Source organism: Lepisosteus platostomus, chromosome 11, assembly GCF_059453375.1.
Source record: "Lepisosteus platostomus isolate fLepPlt1 chromosome 11, fLepPlt1.hap1, whole genome shotgun sequence".
In the NCBI taxonomy this organism is placed as follows: Eukaryota; Metazoa; Chordata; class Actinopteri; order Semionotiformes; family Lepisosteidae; genus Lepisosteus; species Lepisosteus platostomus.
In genome coordinates this window covers 36,400,095-36,421,770 of record NC_142621.1, presented here as the reverse complement: position 1 = coordinate 36,421,770, position 21,676 = coordinate 36,400,095, and the positions used below count along the sequence as shown (strand labels likewise).

The 21,676-nt window shown below is 39.0% G+C and overlaps 1 protein-coding gene across 2 annotated transcripts in view; it reads right to left on the bottom strand.

Annotated features, from left to right (window-relative positions):
- Positions 1–4,124: 4,124 nt before the first annotated feature.
- Positions 4,125–21,676, bottom strand: part of grin2cb (glutamate receptor, ionotropic, N-methyl D-aspartate 2Cb) — an 89,909-nt gene continuing 72,357 nt past the window's right edge. For both annotated transcript variants that reach the window (XM_088599433.1, XM_088599434.1), the window contains 7 exons: positions 17,249–17,402; positions 15,800–15,925; positions 14,395–14,624; positions 11,396–11,556; positions 8,994–9,181; positions 7,142–7,374; positions 4,125–6,411 (listed from right to left, as the gene is read on the bottom strand). In XM_088599433.1, coding sequence (XP_088455559.1) covers positions 4,816–6,411; positions 7,142–7,374; positions 8,994–9,181; positions 11,396–11,556; positions 14,395–14,624; positions 15,800–15,925; positions 17,249–17,402 — 2,688 coding nt within the window. In that variant the 3' untranslated portion in view covers positions 4,125–4,815. The remainder of the gene's footprint in view (positions 6,412–7,141; positions 7,375–8,993; positions 9,182–11,395; positions 11,557–14,394; positions 14,625–15,799; positions 15,926–17,248; positions 17,403–21,676) is intronic.

The following is a 21,676-nucleotide window of genomic DNA, read 5'->3' as shown; positions in this document are numbered from 1 at the left end:
TCTGGGATCCAAATATACAGTATCCTTCCTTCCCAACACAACATTGCATTCTGTACAGTATACTGAATGACCATAAAAGGTTGGTTACTACTGCAGTTAATGTGCAAGTGTGGATCAAAAATGAATATGCTTCAGTGAAGCTACTGTACCTCTCTACTTGATACTCCAACAGTCTGTGTAGTGTAATGAACTTTGGATCTTTTCTGTTAAAAGACACTTTAAACTTGCTCTTTTTTTCCTGTGTATATGGTTTTGGTTTATTTATTAGCGGTACTAGCTTGCAGTCCATGCTAAATATACTGTACAGCATAATCAACCAATCGAGCCACAGTGGTCCATATTTAGTTTGTTCATATCTGTGCTCTAATGATGGTTTGAATGATAATTAAAAAATGAAAAAAAGAACCCTGCTGTTGTTACATGTTAATATAGATGTTTTTTTTCAAAATGTTTATTTTTATAAATAAAAATTAAACCCAATTATGGATAGCAAAGTGGTTAGCATTGACCACTGGGGCCCTGGATTCAATGCAGAACCTAGTTTGCTATTTGTGTGGAGTGTGCTCCAGGTGCTTTGGTTTCCTCCTTCAGTCATGAAACATACTGGTAGGTTAATGGAGTGTGTGTGCTTGTCTGTGCCCTGCAACGGACTGAGGTCCTGTCCTACATGTCTCCTGCCTTGTGCCTGTTGCTTGCTGGGAGAGACCCTGTATTGGATAAAGTGGTTAGAAATGGATGGATATGCACTCAACTTGAAAAGACCAATTATTTTAGAACTGAGCTCTCCAGTAACATCTCCTGTACCTCTTGGGAGAAGATTAGGTGTCGGGACGTGCTCTTTAGTTTATTTAGTTTGCACTAAAGTCTGTCATTTAGTACACTCCAAGCTCTACAGTACCTGACAGAAGATTTTGCATCATCACTGCAAGCCACAGCTTGTGCCGGACTTGCACTTGTTACTTGGAAGGATAGGCTCCATCCTTCCAGCAACTCTGAATTGATTAAAGTGGTTAGAAAATGGATGGATGGAATACTCAATTCTTCTTTTTCCTCGGGAGAGCAAATAATTGTAGGTGGTAACGGTTACAATCTTTCTGTTTGATATTTATTTTTTTCCACTCAAGTGTTCAAGAAAATGGAAACAATTTAATAACATTGGAAAGGTGTAATTAAAGTAACATTTTATTGTGGAACTGACAGATTTCCAATTAAAAAAGCAACATACCTAGAAGCTATTGAGACGTGACACTTGTCTCCCCGTTTTCATGTTGAATATTAAAGCTTCGGAGAACATCAGATGACTTTTAAATGCGTATAATTTCTTTCTGTTGCTACCTGAGCTGTGTGATATATTGCCATAGATTTTCTTTCTGAGACCCAGTTGTGGCTCCCTTTGATTTTATTATCTGCATGTATTGAATCATTTATCAAGTACCAAAATCATTTTATTTTCCCATCCATCATTATTGTCTTCACAAAAACATGCAGAATTTTTTATCCAAGCTTTTTCATTGCCCCACATTTCGCTCTGTATCTGACTGTGCACAGACAGCACATACCTGCTGATTTGGGAACTTTCCCTTAAGTCATTTTTCACCCTGGAAATTGAAAGCCAAGGCAATGATGTTCACCCTTGTTAAAAAAAAAAAGATTAAATAAATGTTGTGTATTTTTAAGGATCTGCTTTGAACCAAGAATACAGGCAGAATTTATGAAAAAAGAACAATTATTTTCACCCTATAAAACTATGGAGAACAGCCTTAGGGGTGATTTAATCACTGATACAGTGCAGTGTTAACAATACAAGGCTGGTAAGAGAGTATCAAAGGCCTTTGATGTTTGGATTTCAGATGTGTCGTATTCCTTTGGATAAAAGTGATCTCCCATCATAAGATAAAGTCCCTGAACATAATTCTTTTAGTCCAAGGTAACTCTCAGCCATCTGAATGATAAAACTTGGACATGGACATTAAAAGACAAAGATATGCTTAAAACTTTGAAGTAGGCCACACAATGACAATCACATTTAGAGACACCTTAACTAAATTCCTGTTAGCTGCATCATCCAGTTAGAACAGTATATACATTTCAGAATGTTTTTCCATGACCAATTGGGAAGAGTTGAGAACTTTTTGACCTTCTCAGGACAGGGATATAGTTACGATAGTTGGTTAATTACTCAGAAAATTTTTGGATGTATCTATTATCTACTGTGGATCATTCAAACTCGATATTATCAGATGTGTGTCTATAACGATTTCCATCCACTCATTTTCTAATCTCTTCTTCCAATTTAGGGTCCCAGAGGAGCCAGAGCCTATCCTGGCAAACAATGGACACACGGAAGGGTACAACCTAGACGGGATTCCAGATTTCGCAGGGCAGACGCACAAAAACACACACTCACACCTAAGGCCAGTTTCCCTAGAAGCCAAGTATGTACTACCATGTTTGAGAACTGTGGAAGGAAACGGGAGAAAAAACATACAAACCCCACACAGATAACATCTCAGGTCCAGAATTTATCTCAGAATTGAACAAGTGCTCCAAGGCCTTAATCCTAAACACGCCACCGCCGTGCTGACTTCTAAAAAGACTTTTGACAGTTCATTATGTAAAAGAAGCATTTAATTCAAGGCAATGCATTTACAAAATTATTGATTAGGACTGAAGACTGGAATGGAAACTTAACCAATTAATTTGATTAACCAAATAATTATGTCATTATTATTGGGTAGAATAACAACCAACAGACCTAGCATCTCTCTATATTCAGTACACATACCTCCTTTTGTACATACAGTATTCAGAATTTGTGACTTGAGAATTCAAGAATTTACCATTTTTGTTGTCTATTTACCAGTAATTTACCAGTTTTGTTGTTTGTAAGTGGCTTAATGTACAATAAAATGAATACTCTTAAGTAAAAACAGGCTTTGCGGGCAAATGAGGCTCAAACAGCAAAGTTCTGAAGTCATTCTCCAATCTTCTCTATTTTAACACAAATAGCACTGAATTCATGGCAGGAGAGTTAAAAACTGTTCATGTTGGGTTTTTTAGTGTCTCTCTGTGATGGTACTTGTTAAGAAGCTTATCTTGGGACATGCACTAGTTAAGCTAATTCACCTAGAATCCACAAGGGTCTGTATGCTACTTTTCTCACACAGGCTTTAATGTGGTGCCTCTTCCCAACAGTCCTAGATCAAGAACTTTCTTTTCTTTTGCCAATTAACAGTGGGGAACAGACCATCAATGTTGTGTTTGTCAAATCCTGCGTTTCTGACAACCCTGCTCAGTATGAAAAGCCGGCACACTTCATTTCATTTGAGTTTAACTTTACTGTTCTTTCTCCAAGCCCTTTTCCCTGAAGATCTTAAACAAAGCACATACAATTACCAGACTTAAAAAAATAAAATATATTTGGTGAAAAGACATTGAGGTCTAAGTCTTTAGTGTACAAAGAGCTTTGCTGTGCTGGTGTGATGAGCTCGTCTCATTTCTATGTGGTTTTAGCAGATTTGTGTTTATATACAGTAGAAAAGACAGTGCTATCATGGCACACTGGGAATTGCCTTTTTAGGTCATTTTATGCCTTTAAATAGATTATATGTACAAACACAACCAGGAGTGAAGTAAGACCACTAGTGTCTTGCTACAAATGGAGCTCATTTTAAACAGGACTGAATAGTATCCAAAACAGAAAAGACTTGTAAGGACACTTCCTTTCACTTGGGAATTTCTTAGGAATCCTGCTTAATCTCAGTTCATATCTTCAAAATGTGACATATGTCTCATAATCACATGATTATTGAGAGAAGATGTTTCAATTTTGCCAATACTGTGTATAAACAGCTTAATTCTACATTTCATTTTTCATTATTTGTGTCTGTATGCAAAAGGAAATTATCTTCAATGACCTAAAAAAATCATTAAGGTTTTTGTTTTAATGATTTTCTTTTAACTTCACCAGAGATGGTGAATCAAGAATAAGATTCTGATCCTCGTGTTCCTGAAATTACATTTGAATTAGTGTCCCCCTTGAAGGACTGTGACTTTATGATGTGTGGCTTTTTTCACCTTCTAACCCATATAAAAATATGAGCAGCAAGAATTCGAAAAGGCCCTTGAAGAAGGCTTAACAATTTATTAAACTGTGGAAGAACCTCAGAAGTACAGACACTGAATAAGAATCATTTTCCATTTGCCCTTTAAATAAAAGTAATTTGCCATGATCTTCCTTCAAATCAACCTCCAGCTCACATTCCCCTCTGCCCAAGCCCTGCAATTACAAAATTCTTGGAAGACATTTCTTTATTATGATTACAAAATTCAGTTTTCATATCCATTTTGGTTGGTAAATTCTAAAATGATTTTTTTTACAAAAAGAAAACTGAAGCATAAAAGAAGCAAAGAGAATGTAACTCCTCAGGACACGCTTTGTTCAGAAGCCCTCTGTGAAGACACACTGCTCATCAGTGCTTGTAAATCCAGCTGATGTAACTGGGTGCCAAACAGCAAGATGCGTGTTATAAATAATAACAATGCATTGAATTGAAAGATATTTAGAACTATTCAACACTGTTAAATTGAATTAAGTGTCATTGTCCCAGTTGCGGCACTCTGCCAAACACTACAGCAAGTGTCCAACAAAACGTTTACTTTTGTGAATGTCTTGTTGCATCATTGTAACCCATATTGCCAGCCACACTGCCATTGCCACATCAGGGATGTGTGGTTGCTGTCAATTTTAAGGAGGGCAGTTATCCCTTAGCAACCCATTTAGGAGAGTATGTAGTCTGGCAGTGAAATGTGGGTTCAGACCTCTGATTCCAGGCTGGATATCCTTGTCCAGGGCTTTGGCACATATGGACTGTTCACTCTTCGAGCCACGAGTACCTGCCTTCTGTCTCTCCTGCTCACTCCAGGCACGTGGACTTCCTCTCGCACCCGGCTGCTGCCTCCATATCCTCCGTAAATATTGTCCTGGTAGACTATCTGCCGGTCACTGCACCTAGGAACCAGGGCATTCTCTTCTGGGCAATGGCCAACACAAGGGAATATGTCGCACATCTCCTTGGAGTGCTCATAAAATTGAGCAGGGCCCTGTGCTAGAGGCCCCATGTACACTGGTAAATCAGTGTATGAATTCAGGTAGGTGGAGTAGTGTCTGTGGACCACTGTGGAGGATCTCCGCAGGGCAGCAGCGTTCTGCAGGACAGCCTCCCTGTAAGAGGGCAGCCGGGTGGACTGTGAGTACTTCAGCTTCTGTGCTTTGTATGGGTTGATGGGTCCAGGGTACTGGTAAGCACGCTCTACTGCCACAGGGTAACATAAACTGTTCCCTGTAGTGCTATACAGCTTAGATTTGGGGTGTGCCACTACACGGGGAAACAAGTCTGGCATGTCTATTCTGGTAGAAGAGGAGGTGGAGGGCTTTTCATCCAAAGGCCTGATCTTTTCGCTACCCCAGGTGGCCTTGATGAAAGAAGCCCGGCGGTTGAGCTTCTCCTTTCCCAAGAGGGGGAGGTCCTCCGGCTCTGGCTCCACGTATGGTTTGATGCAGGAGTTGCAGGTGGGTTTGACTCTGGGGTAGTGGTTGTTCATGCAGGAAACAGCTGGGACATGGTTCTCCATGAGGTGGTTAGCCCTGAGTTCAGCAAAACATGTCGGTGGCGCTTCAAATTCATGCCTGTGCCTGGGCTCGGGAGACTCCACCAGGTAACTGTGGGACTTCTTCCGCGCCAATCCATCTGGACACAGCTTTCGACAAACAGGGTCCTTGTGTTCCACGTAAATATCTGGCACCTGTAGCTCCCTATAAGGGACAAAAGGAGAGCTGGGATGCCGGAGCTGGTTCTCCACATACAGCCTGTTGCTGTGGTGAGGGTTGGTAGCAGAGGGAGGATCTCTCATGGCTATATGGGGGCTGCTGAGGCTGGAGATGGGCAGCATCTTGTCATAGAGGTGGCTGCCTCGAGCCGGCAGGGTGTACCTGACAGGAGTGGGTCGTGCCATGCCTCTCTGCTTCTCTAGCAGTGGCTGGCTGGCATTCTCTGCGTAGTGTACCGTGAGCGTGGGGGTGAGAGCCCGCTGGGAGAAAGGGGAGTGGTTGTCTGTAATGCTCGAGATGTAAGGGTGGCGGCCAATGCCCACAGATGTATCAGACGTGGCTACTTGGGGAATCCGGGTGGGGATGCCCCCCTTGATGTGTTCACTGCGTCTGGTCCAATTCTCAATGGTCTTGGTGGCATTCTCTAGAGAGTTTTCCACCTTGGCAGAGGAGACAATGTCTTTGGCTGTTTGAAGCATTTTCAGCATATTGGCTTGGGCATAGTTGGTGGTTACATCTGGGCTCTGAATATTAATGGACCTGTCAGACTCCTCCACACCACTGAAGCAGCTGTATATGCCCTGCAATGAAACAGCAATAAGAGGCAAAACATTTCAAACTGTGGATAATTTTTTTGTTAATACCTTTTCTAATTTTTTATTTAATCAATTACATTACTTTAAAAAAATAGTTGGGTAAACTGTTTGGTATAGCTCCAGTTTGAAACATTAATAGATTTCTTCTTTTTTTTCCTGCGCAGAAGATGGACAGTAATGGACTCTTAATAGAAAATGCTCTACAAACATTTAACTATTTCACCAAAGCACTCATCTAGATCAATTAAACCAAAGACTGACTCAATTAAGCTATCATGGCTTCAGAATGAATGAAAACCAGTAGGCGCCTCCTGCACCAGGAGTGAATTTGACTGTTGTGGAATTGTGAGATAAGCCTTAATTAATGCTGTGGCTTATCTCTGAATATTTTTTAAGTCCTAGATGGAAGAGTGAGAGATGAAAAGATGCCTCCTCAAGACTCCACTTGACTTTATGGACTATTTCAGCCCCACAACTATTGATTGCTTTTTTTGCTCTGCTGTGCTCCCTCTGCTTTTTGTGTTTTGTGTTATTTTTGCCTTCCACTTATTGCACTTCCTCATTGTACCCTACTATCTAAAAACATCTGCGCACTATTAAGTAAATATTCTGTAGTTAATTTTGAAAAGCCTGGTTTTACAACTGTTTACAGATACTATTACTGCTCTTTCTACTACTACTAGTAATAACAATGTAGAGGATATGCGGTACTTGCCCTGCTGATGGCTAACAGGAAGTCAAGGCGGTCTGACTTGCGCACGGTGTGTCTCAGTTTCCAGTACAGCAAATGCTCCCAGGCAAACACCAGCAAGCTGAGACCCATGGCTACCAGTAGCATGTAGAAGACTCCTGCCATGTTGTCGATGTCCAGCTTACTGCTCATCACCTCATTCTTCTCATTTTGGCAGATTCCAGACAGCCACACCGTCTCCAGCCTTTGGGTGTCACCTAAGGGGAGCGTGCACGGAGGCATTACTCAATGGAGGACTGCATCACTGCATTCAAAGACATTTATCATCATCAATTACTCAGATTGCTTTAGCAAAACGACCTAGTGGTACAAATGGCTTCACATGTACGTCACTTTGGATAAGAGCATCAGCCAAATAAAATGAGCAATAAAATAAATGCACCCATGGGACAAAGACAAAGATGGAAAAACTGTACTGATACTATACAGTATGTGTGACCTTCTCTCCTAAACTAGCTTCATCAAGTTATTTTTGCTGTGTGGAATTTTATACTTTCAGACACACTATGAAAATGATTCAAAGGATCCATTATCAGCATTTGTACATTTGTAATGTTGCAGAATTTTTAATAAAGTCAGGTACAGTACAGGTACAACATAATTGCCTGTTTAGAAAAACCTCTCTATTTGAGAACCCTGTCATAGCATTTGATTCCTACCTACTGTATCAGTTAACTGAAAAACAGTTTTCTTTGTATTTCTAAACAGCCAACTTAGAGTATTATATTAAATGGTTGACTCATCTATATTTATGTGAACATTTTCCTTATATCCTTATATAAGCTCAGGGCCTTTTCTACATACTATCTCATCCATGAAACATCGTGCAAACCAAGATAAGCCCTGTCCTGATGTGGTTTGGATATAGAAATGACCTAGTAATGTACTCTTAGTGTTCAATTGTAACTGCTTGTTTGCCTATTTTACTACATTATTTCACTTCTGTTTTAATGCCCTGGGTAACACTACTGTCCTTTGACTCACATTCACTACTTTCAATACCACTTCCAATAAAAATCGGTACGGCTCATATTGTGCAACAGCAATGTACACTGTGAGGTAAACACTTAAGTCAAAAAGGACGCAAGTGCAGTTAATTCATCTTTTGCTACTCAAAAATTTGGAGACCAAGTGCTGGGAAATGTATATTGGGACTTTCTGCATTAGAACCAGAAGATAGGTATCTCACCTAATTTGGAAGCTGCCGCTTTCTCATATTTTGCAATGTCGTGTATAAATGGATTTGTTTGCTCTTATCTCTTGGTATTCATAAGACGGATATAGAGACAGTTTTTTTCCTTATTTTCTTATTTACCAGGATTTCTGTGTCTCGGATTGTTTTCCTATCAGTAACCTCAGGACTCTCACTGCTGTCATAAGACTGCTACCTGCTGAATTATGCAGGGTAAAGCATGTCATTAGGACAAACAATGAGCTTTAAATATTATTTAAACACTGTTGTGAAGGCCACATATGCTTCAGGACAGAAATTTGTTTTTCTTCTCTTGGTTTCACACAACTATGAATCCATCCATGTGAACTGAATTACAAGAACAAAGTCCTCTTGATTTATATCCTAGTTTGCCAGCCCAGCAGTAACTGCATCATACATACTGTATGACAAATAAGCACAAATACTGCAGGTCAAGCAAAAGGTTGGGGATCTTGTCAGAGAAAATATAAAGAATTCTTGTCTTGTGTAAGAGTTGTGTAAATGAGATGCAAAGAAGAAGAGACAGGCTGTTTAATGTTGTCTCTGTAAAGGACTCAGTTACTGCCAGGAGAGCAGGCTGATGCTTTTCTAGTATTGATTTACCATCCCCCAGGAACTGGAGAAGAGCCAGGTCGATTGGTCGCTTCCACCTGGAGTCCTTCTGCAGAGCGATGCCATAGCCGGTGGTAGCAAACACTTTCCCACTCCCAATCGTCACCAGCTTGCAGCCCTCGTCCTTCCCCGCCATGTAGTTCAGGACAGCGGCATCATAAATAAAGGCATCCAGCTTCCTGTAATACAACGATCACCATGACTGAAAGCAAAGACATCAGTTCCTGTTAGCTCGATGTCTCTTCACAGTTTTAAACAGAACCTACAAAAGGCCTCTTTTACTCTTTTCTTGTAGCATGATCTTTGAAGAACTTGTGATAAGAACATAAGAAAGGTTACAAAAATGATAAAGCCATTCGGCCCATCTATTACCACTTGTGGCCCATTAATTAAATTTGGCTCATTTGGTTGCTAGGAGCTAATTGATCTAAGGATCTCATTAACATGACTCTTTAAAAAAGCCAGGGTAATTCAGCTTCAGCAATATGGCTGTAGCTTGCTCTATGCTCCAACAAACCATTGTGTAGAGCAGTGTGTCTGTTTTCAATTTTGAATGCACTTTCCAACACTATAGTGAGTAGTGATTAGCATTTGTAGTGTAGATCAGTGTAATGGAACTGTACAGTTTTATATGAAAAGATCAAGACTCTGGCTGACTAAGATTTTGTGAGTCTGTGAAGTCTTCTGGACCTACAGTACAAGCTGCAGGAGAAAACGTTGTATTAAAGGGTGACTTTGCTTTCATGAGGTGTTTCACACAATCTACTGTACATTGTGGATTTATTTCACTTCTTGTTGCACATACTGTACCTCATAACCTTACTGATATACATTTCTATTTGGCTGTTTGGCTTCAATTTATATTGACCATGTTAACTACAGTATGTACTGTAGGTACATGCTAAACTTTCCAAGAAAAACTAGGTTGTTCTTGTAAGTGGAACAGTAGGTGGTGCTCCTCTGTCTGGACCAGAATTTTCCAACAAATTCCCCAGAATGTTAATTGGAAACACTACGTTATATGTGATACTATCTTTTAGGTGAGCTGTTAAACCAAGGTTCTTATTATTTGTTTATGAAAGAATCCATTGCAGTGTTGTGATGAGTGAGTGAGAATGTTATCTTCGGTGTCTTGAGTAAATTTCTTGCACTTCATCTCTCCTTCCTCTTTTACCACATGTCCGTAACCCAGCTTTATTTTTTCCAGCTCCCCTCCCACCACCCCAACTTCACCCTTGCAGCTGCCTCCCTGCTTTATTCCTCATATGTTAAGGGGTTTAGATAGCACTGGCTGTCAACCAGGGCTGTCATTTCCTCAGCCAGGCGAGTTAGCACCAGACTATAGAGTATTAAGTAGCTTATCACTTTAAATTCATCATAATTATTTTGTCATAATTACTAGTAATTACATAATTAATTATTGAAGTAGTAACTGGGGAATCTTGTGTGATCCATTTCTTTAAATGCTGCATACAATATCGGTATAGCTGGAACAACCGGGGTCCTTGAATTAAATTGAGAACATGTTTATCACAACTGTGACAACAGCAGATAGGTGCTGTGTTAATCCCTGGTCCCTCCAGGGGGATTTGTCACGGAGCCTATTACTGTATATGAGAGGCCTCCATGAAATTTAACTGCAGCCTGGATACAGCAAGTAAGGCGAACATATATTCATCAGCTTGTTTCGTTGTAATTAGAATTTGACCAAACTACTGAAATGGCTGCTGTACATCACCATATAGATGAAGTATATAAAGCACGTTGTATCAGATAAATAGCTCTACATAAATGCAATTAATTAACTTGCTGCTCAACAGAAATCTTAAAAATAAAATGGTCAACTTGAAATGGTGCTTTGGAAGGCACTGACAATTCTGATTCTGTTTGAATAGTTGTGTACAGTGTAACTGGCACGGTAAAGATCCCATTAGCAAATAAACCAATTTCTTTCAATGTTACTGAAAGACCAACATACAGTATACTGTATGTTCTTGTGTTTGCCTCCAGGTTAGCATAATGTAGTAACCAAATTACTGAATCATATCTATCTGTACACCAGAAGGCATTAAAAAAATACTAAGGGCTTGGTGCTGTTATAATGATATGTAAAATGTTAAAAAAATACCATAAGAGTAAATATTACATTTAGCTGTTTAAACAACTGCACTAGGACACTGAAAGTTTGGTAATCCTCTCTACTTAACATTTGACTGTTGAACATACAGTATTTACCTGCGAAACCCGTGAGTATCTGATGTTGCATTACACTTAATGGAATTGAATGATTAACTAAGTCACCTTGGACAAAGACGTCAGGCAAATCAATTATTAATCAAGAGTCTGCTGGGCCATGACGCCAGGAGTGGAGACTACAGGTAAACAGAAGATACCCTGTTTTGAGGCTGTTGAGTGCGTCCTCCACTCCGCGCTGGTTATATTTGATCATGTGGGTGTGCATGTCAGGATAGTTGCTCCGTATGTTTCTCTCCGTGCTGCCGTTCGGGACCGTGCCAAAGCGGAAGGGGGGATACTGCTCCTGAGGCTTCTGGAACTGTGAAAGAGAGGCAAGAGAAGGCAAATCAACCACTGCACCAGCTGGGCTGTGAAGATCAGTGTTCGCAACAAAGCCAACAAGGCACGTTCAGTGCCACACTCAAAGCCCCAGGTAGTCTCACCTTCTGCAGCCTTTGGAGTTCACAGTTTGGGCATTTACATTAACTTGTTAAAGGATTCACAGGTGCATCCCAGAGGCTACTGTTCAACCTGGGCAATGGATTTCTGTATTGGGAATTCAGCAGTTGTAAAAGAATAGCAAAATCTGCAGTCATCTCATCATGGGTGCAAATTAGAAAGTGAAAGGGCAGAAATGATGCAAAAACTGGACAGGAATATAAATTATTTAATTAGCCTTTTGTTTCTTAAGTCTTCCTACCACCTTTCCCTATTTCCTGTATAAATTAATGTTATAAAGTACTCAGTGCAGTCTTGACCTCATATATGTGACCTCTGGTCTTGCGTGGGTCAAGTGTAGTAAAACTCAGTGAATACTGAAATAACAGTAAAGCATGGATAGACATGCTTAACCACAATGAGGCAAAGTATTGAAATAAATTAATGTAAACACATTTGTTGCTTGCGCTGGTTATCTTTGATCAGGATTTGTCTTTATATATTCCAATCCCCAAAGAATAAAAGTCGAAGATTAGGCCTGCACTTTCTTCTATGCTAAGCAAATCTTTCATCAACAGTATCTTGCAAAAACCTAATTAAAAAATTAATTTGTTTCATATGGTGGTATAGTGGCTAGTGTTACTGCCTATGAGCTCTTAGGTTCTGGGTTCAATTCTGGTTAGGGTGTCTTCTGTAGGGAGTATGCGTGCTTTTTGGGTGCTCCAGTTTCCCCCATCTCATGAAAACATGCTGACTACATTAACTGGTATCTCCAAATTGTGTGTGCGTATTCCCTTTGATGGACTTCTGTCCCCTCCAGGGTGTCCAGTCAACTATAGTTCCTGTACAGGAGGGCTACTGTGTCAGCAGACTCTTTACAGCAGCAGAACCTGAAGTACTGGGAAAAGTTGTCTAATAACATCCCCTTTCTTCATCTATAATCTAATAACACCCTGATTAAGTCAATCAAGAGCCGAGATGGAATGATAACCTTAACCCCTCAGGATCAGAATTAAAGATTGCCCATATACAGTAGCTCCCCCTTGCACCCAACGGCTCTGGGATAAACTCCAGGTTGCTGCAACCCTAACCAAGAATATGGAGCTCTCTAATAATGGATGAAATCCATTTGTGTTAGACCAGCTACAGATCTTCATACTATCAATTGCTGGTTTTATCAGGTTTAAATATGTACATGTTTTTGGATATACTCCAGCTGGTACAAATTGTAATAGCTATAATTTAAGAAACACTATACTCTACATAGAGTGCACAGCGGCTCTTGCTCTTGGGATAAAAACACTAACAAGTGTATGAAAGATCCTCTGTACTCCTGCCATGAATTTCAGAAACTTGTTTCGTATTAAATTTATATGACCATGAATAGCTTTTCTTTTCTTTTTTAAAAGTGAGAAAGACACAATGCATTAAGACTTATCTAATGCTGGTTAAGGTAGATTCTTGTTTTAGAATCCCTCGTAATAAACCTTGACATTCGGGAAAGCCTTTGTAGTGCATAGGAAAGAGTTATGCAGAGCATAATGAGCAAATAGATAAGGAGAGTGGAATTAGAGTATAGCTCTGGAGATTACAAATCACGGTGGACACTGAATTTTTATTAAAAAAACTCTAATATCTGAAAGTCCCAATGCAAAAGTGTGGAGGACTTTTTCTCAGTTCTAGTCTTAAAAGACAGCACTTCTTATCTGTCTTATTCTCTAATTAGATCACCTTTAGCTGTGTAATGAAGATGGGATTTAGAGCCCTGCTTTCATCTGCTCTTAATTTTAAATACAATTATTCCTAAATTCACAGAATTCATTCTATAAAGTATTATTTAAATTTTATTTCACTAGTTCTTTTAAATTTACAGGAAACACAAAGAGCCAAGGTCATTGCAAAATTGTATTTCCACTTAACTTCCATTGATGAAGTTCAAAATTAAGGTAGTGGTTGAGTTATTGTTAAATGCTTTCATTCAAATAAAAACTCCCTCAAAAGCAAAACTCCAGGAAAACAAAAGATAATGTCACTTAAAAGAAAATAAAGAGTTTTTGTGGAGAAATGCCATTTTTTTTACATTCATTTATAGTTTTGGAATTATCTAATATAAGAATGTGATATTTATAGGAGTTACCATCCATTTATTTGATTACCCACCCATTTCGAACTGCTTATTTCAATTCACAGTTGCTGTGGAGCCGGAGCCTATTTCAGCAAGCAACAGGTGTAAGGCATGGTATGCCCAGTCCACCACAAGGCAGTCACACACAAACACAAACTTGCACTAGGGCAAATTTTCCCAGCAACCAGTTAATCCCAGCATTGGGGCCCAGGGTTCAATTCTGAACCAGGGGTGCTATCTGCATGGAGTTTGAAAGTTTTCTGCTTCTTTGCATAGGTTTCATCCCACAGTCCAAAAACAGATTTCTTGGAAAACTGACACTGGTGTTGTGTGTTTGTATCTTTGTGTCGCCCTTAGATGGACTGGCGTGCCTTCCAGGGTGTACCCTGCCTTATGTCCATTGCTTGCAAAGGCTCCGGCTCCTCCATGACCCTGAATTAAAAAAAAGTAATTAGGAAATGGACGGGTTGATGGATGATTTTTAAGTCCTTTGAGATACTGCACCTGAAATACACTGTATAAAATAAAGAATGGTATAAAAGAAATGCATGTTTATGGTCAGTGTTCCTTTGTGTGTCAGAAGTGATCTCCTACCTTCTTGTCACTTAGCCCAGAGACAGTGTCGATGTACTGCTCCTGGATCATGAAGGCAGCCAGGTTGGCAGTGTAGCTGGCCAGGAAGATGACAGCGAAGAACGCCCACACTAGTACCATGATCTTGCTGGTTGTGCCCTTGGGGTTCTCAATGGGGACAGAGTTGTTGAAGACAATGCCCCACAGCAACCACACCGACTTCCCGATAGTGAAAGTGGGACCACCGGGCTCTGCAGAACAAAGGGGAAACTTTGTGAAGGTTTAGAAGAGTGAGGGTGGGACCTTTGATGAAGAATGTGGTTCAATTAAAGATGACTTGACCCTAATCCCAGACACCTGTAATCCAGCTACACATCTTAACAAATAAATACACTATCACATCCTAAAACATTATCAACATTGTTGATAACATTATTAACATTATCATTATTATCATTATCATTAAAAGCAACTGGGTTTATGGGAATAATGACACACATCTAATGAAAAGAATTAGATTAATCTGTTTAGGTAGTGTATATTGAGCAATTAGGTACAGTACAATGAGATTTGACTTAACCCCCCTGACTGTAGGATGAGGAGTCTGGGGCTCCCATTGAGAGTGAATTAACCAGGGGGAAGCTGAAAGGGTGGCTGGAGGAGGGATGCATGAGACAAAATTTAATAAAAGAATGATTATGATATGTATGATATAGTGTGTACAGCTTTTGAGAAATAACATTGGGAATTATTATGATTTACTGTAGAAGATTATCCCACATTTAACAACAACTAGAAGATCTTTATATTAAAATGTGCAATCTTCTTTATGTATGGTAGGGATTTGGACATGGAATGACTTATCTATGTGCTGATCACCTGTGTATGACCTTCACGTTTAAATTAGACGTTTTTGTAAAGGCCAGTGCATTTTCTAGCAATCAAGCCCATTTAGAGATTGAAGACTGCTGAATTGGGAGGAACATAAAATTAATAGCCTCTGCTCCCACCTTAGTAAATAAATAAATGGCACAAACACTGATACCGTTGTTGGGAGAAAACAGCACAAACAACTCAAGTGAGCAGAGCTGTTGTTGCTGTAATGACTTATCTATCACTTGTTACAGATTTGCAGGGTTTTCTTTGAATTTCTGTCTGTAAAAAAGTTTAGCACAGAGTCAATGTCAGCTTTGTGAAGTCACAAGCATTAATTAAACACAGAGGTACAGCAGGCACAGCAGGGTTTTGGAATTCCTGGATTAAATAAGAAAGTGCTGCTGACTTGCTTTTCACTTTGGGTTTCATTGTTTTACATCTACAAGTTATTAAATAAAGGTGCTGTCTTTCTGAACCTCAAGGCTTGCATTCTTTTCTAGGTGTTCCGTGTGCAAGCCCAGTGTATTGCAGACAAGCACACGATCCTTACCTTTCGCACTGACGAGACTGCGGTTGTAACCAACTGGACTGAAGTACTCAAAGACGAAGACTGTTATGGCGACCACAGTGAGGCACATGACAAACATCATTACCCAGACTGCTGGACTATATGGCTCTAGTGGGGAGGGAAAAAGCAAATATATCATTGGATGACCTTGGCTCTCAGCTGAAGATATCTAAGTAGAATTCGCAAAATAAAAGTTTAAGTTGCTTTTTGTAGTATTTTTATGCAACCTGTTAATGTGCAAGATATTTGCCCGTTAGCTTTACTGCCTCAAAACTCTTGTTCCCTTGGTTTGATTCCGGGCTGAGGCACTTACAGTATGAACGGAGTTTGCATGTTCTCCCATGTTCACAAGGGTTTTCTTGAAACAAAGTCATTACTAAATTAAATGTTAGTTAATATCTAATGAAAATGCTGAAAAGGGAGATATATTCTATGTTTGGAATGTTGTACTTTATGATACCTTACTGTAGCATTTTCTGAGCTTTAGTTTTAATATAGCACTGATTTTGAAGATGCTGATGACAACAATTATTCATTTATTGGCTACTTTTCTCATACATTTTTCCCAAAGGTGATGTACAGTGATATACAATTTTACTTTGCAATTACAGCAAAAATAAGGGTTCAAAGTTCCACAAGCAAGGTATGTTGCCAACAAACAATTGTTGCATGTGTTTCATTGCAATAATTCCTAACCACTGTAATGATGGCAGTTGAAAGTAAGGAGAGTGATAAGACTAATTGGATGCTACCAGGGTAATCTTGCTACCCTGTTTGCAGCAAGCAGTGTTTAAGACTCCTCCATTTCCTGCACTCAAAAAAGTTCAAATTATTCTGGTGTCACTTTGCATCTTAAAACAGAACATTTAAAATATGCATTTGCAATTGCATGGTAAAAGACATCATTAACCAGCTGCAGGCACTGCTACGGTATATCGTGCAGTATGTTAAGTGAATTTCATTAACATGCCATTTAAATGGCTGGGTGGACTGCTGCAACTGGGGTAAAGTAACTTACTCAAGGTACAACAGCAGTATCTGCAGTAAGGACCTGAATCCACAAACCACCAGTTCTGAGTTCAGCGAATTAACAGATATAATTGTATTGTACACTAATTGTGCCCCGTTTTAAAATCTGTTTGAGATGGCGAGTCCTGAAAAGGCACAACAAAATGATTTTTGTGCTGTACAACACCTGTCTGTGTGGTGCTTGCATGTCCTCTCAGTGTTTCTCAAGAGTTTTCTCCCAGCCCACAAAGACATGCTAGCTATTGTATATGGCGTGGCCTGGTCCACCTCCAGGCAGACAGCAGCTGTGTTTTCTCAGTCATGCATTGCTCCCTTTGCTTCCACAATAGGTTGTTGCTTGCCATGACGCTCACCAGGATAAGAAAGGTTCTGATAATGGATGGTTAAAAGAGTGAATCTTACCTAAAAAGGCAGAGGGTGACACTGTGCCATTGCTCCTGGCCACCATCACACTGATTCCAGTCTCAACAAAGGGCACAGAGAAATCAATGATCTCTGATCTTTCCTCATTAATGGTAAGGGAACCAATTGCCATGTCTGCCCGCTTGTAGAAAACCTACAGATATAGGAATATAATTTACAAATAAGATCTTCATCTCTGTGTTTTCTCATTACAGTATTAGAAAAGTAGGCCCAGAGAACAGCAAAACCTTCTCAAATCACAAACCCATACATGCACAACTACTTTTCTGGTCAAAGATTTCAATTAACTGGAAAAGTTAAAGGGGAACTGCAGTCCCAAGCTCTCAGATTGTTTTTTAAACCTTGGTAATAAAATAAATTAATTGATGCTACTGAAAAAAATGTACAAATTTTAAATTAAGCACAAATCCATGAGCTTTGTGAAGGTACTGTAAATCGCCATGTTGTTGCAAACATGCATTCAAGTTTCCACGAATTGCGACATGATGCGACCCTTCCTGCTCACTAGTTTCCATAATGACTAGCATAATGTGATGCACACGCAAGTAAGTACAGGTTGTGCAGCAGAAATTTCACAGCAGAATCCAATGTGATCTGCATGCAGAGTTCACAAGTAGTATTTGTTGGCAAAACCATCTCAAAATCGAGAGCAATATTTCTATTGGATTAAAAGTGAGGTATACACAATCCTGCTTATTTACAATGTAATAAAGCTGCATCATGGCACAGGAAGTTTTGTTGTCTTGTTCAGAATCGCAGAACATGACAAAGAAATTTTGTCTATTTTGTGATGTAAATTGTAGGTTTTACAAGTTACTGTGTACATTTCACTTTTATTGTGGTTTGAAATGCACTCATCAATGCTGATTCTTTCTAACCCCAAAATATAAAAATAGCGTTGCAATTCCACTTTAAGCATCTAAATGTTTTATTGGTACTGTTTCTTGGATCAAGTGCATCCTTTAAATCACCAGCTAGATTAGACCCTGAACATCGTTTAAGCAGTGCCCATCAATTTAGGAAGTAATCTACATCGATTAAGCAATTTGAAGCAGATGCAACTGAAACAAAGTGATTTTGTGATTCGCAAGAACTGCATTTTATGAACTGCACTCATGTTTATGAAAAAAAATGTACTGTCTTGGTCTACCCTTACGTATGTCTAGAATTCTATGTCCTGCATTCATTAGTGTTGTTTTTGTAATTCCTGGAGTATATTTACAGTACCCATTTCTTCACAGAAATGGCAAAGGGAGGGGACAAGTGTCAAGTAGTATGGGATAAGGCACTGGGTTTGAGATTGCATTTAGAGTGGCAAATAACTGCATATGATGTGACGTGTGAGGATAAGTACAGTACATTAGGTTGTTGTGCCAGTTTATCCTGAAAACAAGGAGACATCCCTTTTCAATAATAATAATAATAATAATAATAATAATAATAATAATAATAATAATAATAAGGTCTGAAGCAGATGGTGATGATGAAGGGTGAAAACTACCACAGACAAGCAAGTATTGGAAACTTCCATCATTTTACTTATTTGTGAATACAATGCAGTATATGTAGTATACTAAGGACTGGACTTTTACTATTTTGAACTCATATCTTTGCTGCTTGTACATTCAGTGATTTTAAATAGCAGCTGAATATCTAACTTATAAACCCAGACAGAAGGCATCTGTTAGTGTGATTGAAAAAGTCCCACAGACAAGAAGACTTTTTTTTCAATAAATGTCACAAATCGTATTATTTTTCTATCTCTTATTGCCGTGCATCTACATAGACAGATTTAGCACTGGTACTGCATTGCGCCTTGGTCTGTCACCCTACATTGAACGGCTCATTGAGCTGAATTGTGCCTCTGTGTCTTGCACTGCCAAGGAACGCAGCATTAGATTGAATGTACTAACCCCCATTGTAACAGACCTGGAAAAATGTATTAATTTGATGGTGCAGATTGTTTACAAGGACGTACAGTTTACTGTCTTCTGTTCCAACTTCAAAGCTCTTCTCTATTCTCTCACCTCATTAATTTATAAGAGTCCCTCACTCTTCCTTCATGGAAGCTTTATTTTGTTACATTTTTACTGTCTTAAGTTAACCTTAAAGGCGAAGCTTACCTAATCTGTAAAGTTTGAATAATAATGTACAGTATATCGGTCACTTGTTGCACATCTCATGATTTAAGGGTATTGCAGTCACAAGATACCAGTGTAAGGGATTTCTTTTGCAAAAAATGTTTTTATAAAACCTTTAAAAATAAATTGGTTCAGTGATCTATGCAGTATATTGATTCACTAATTAATTTATTTTATGTAATTAATTAATATTTAAAATATCACATTACCTCTTAAAAATACCCCCCCCCCATGTCTTAATTGTGATTAGAAAAAAAGGTAACCCCTTATACCAATAATTTGTATAAGCAATGGTAATGGACAACATTTTAAAAGTATTTTTACCAACATTGTGTATATACAGGACAGTATAAACTGAAACAACCAGATCACCATATTCTACAGCTACAGTACATTCATGGCTTCAAAGGTTCATGTTATAGCCAGATATTCAGCAGTCATTCTAAACCTTTGGGGATTTACTATACTGTATGTATTCAGACTGTAGCGGGAGCAGCAGGCAGCAGTCCATGATAACTTAATTGACTTGCCTGCTTTGCGAAATATTAAAATTCAGTGCAAATTGAAAGCATACACTGAGGTTCTCTGCAGTGCCCCTGTGCTCACACAAAAACCTGCGCTCACTCTGTCTTATTGTTATGCCCACCTGTTCATTTTACAATCAGCCTCTCCTACTAGACTCACAGAATAGTAAGGGTTGCTCACTTCAGGGCTTCCCTTTGCTGACTTCAAGATTGTTTTAAAGTAGTAGAAAAGGTCAAGCAAACAAATCAGTATGAGTCCTTTCAGAGTACAGTAATTCCTTCTTCTCAGGCAGTTATGGCAGGGTGTTCATGATTGGTGATGCTGTGTGTGTGATACTCCTGAGTAAACGGAGTGCATAATGAAGGCATGGGAGATAAACGCTGTCCCAGTTCCTACCAATCACCTGCTCATGGGATTTTGCATATTCCATCTCACCACCCCTTCACCAGTGCTGCAGCTCTGTGGCTCATGTTATACTGGGGTTTGGACTGCCTTCTGGTCAGGCTGCTTTCCCTCAACCAAGTCGTCAGAACCAAAACATGTTCTTACATTTTCCTTTCAAGCAAATGCCTGACTTTGTTGAGATACAGTATTGCATGCATCTGCTTAATGCTTAATGAAATGTTATACAGTACTTAAATTGTGACAGATACGGAAGTGCTGTTTGCTTGTCAGTTTTTTTCTTCACTGGCTGTGACTGAAGCATATCGTACACCTATCAATGGTTTACCATCAATGGGATTCTTCCCCAGATTGGATTAGATCACTGTCCCAACATTCTCCCAGTCCCCAAGACACAGAGTACCCTCTGACACTGATAAATTCCACTATGCCAAAAGGTCAGCCTACTGCCAAGGGTGAGTTTTAGAGGATCACATCATCAAAACAGTCTCATGTTAATATGAGACATGTTCTATTTTCCTCTTCTAAATGATCTGAGTCACTGCATAACTGTGGCATGCATAGGTCATACTGTGCTGGGATGTGGTGTGCCTCAGGCATACTCCCAGTTTGTATCTGGGACACCTGTCTGTAACAACCATGAATTCCACTGTATCAAAAGCCTAGCCTCCTGACATACAGTACAGTTAGTCAATTTAACGTTAATGAGAATCTTAGAGGATTATGTTAGTGTATGTTATTGAGATCTGTAAAACATTAAACGACAAAAAAGAAAACAAGATTACATTGCATTACAAATTACAAAAAAAATACACACTTCCAGGATTTGTTAATTGTTAAAAAAGAATGTCTTTTCTAAATTAACTGCTGTTATTTTACTTGGTCCTTCAGTGTTGGCTTGCTGTATTTTTTAAATATATTAAGCATGGCAAATGTCATCAGATACACAACATGCAACATGATATTTGTGACATACTCTTCTGATTTTCTTTTGATTAAATAATGGCTGTTTAAAATATGTTATGGTTTATGTTTTAACAATGTGTAACATCATTGTAACTACTATGTTATTGAGACACAATATAAAGTCCTAATGTACTGTAAATTGTGATAAAATTAGAAGCTGTATTAGAAAAATGTTTCAGAAATACAAAAGTCACCATCTGCCCACCATCACATTCCTATGATCTTCTGAACGGGGTATTTCTTTACTTTTGCATGTAGGCCATAAGGAATGCTATATCTTAGAAAAGTAATCACAAGAAACGTCTAAAGCTTTCAGAAGAAAACAACCATATATTGAACCTAAAAACATTCAATAACACTATAATGCTTCATT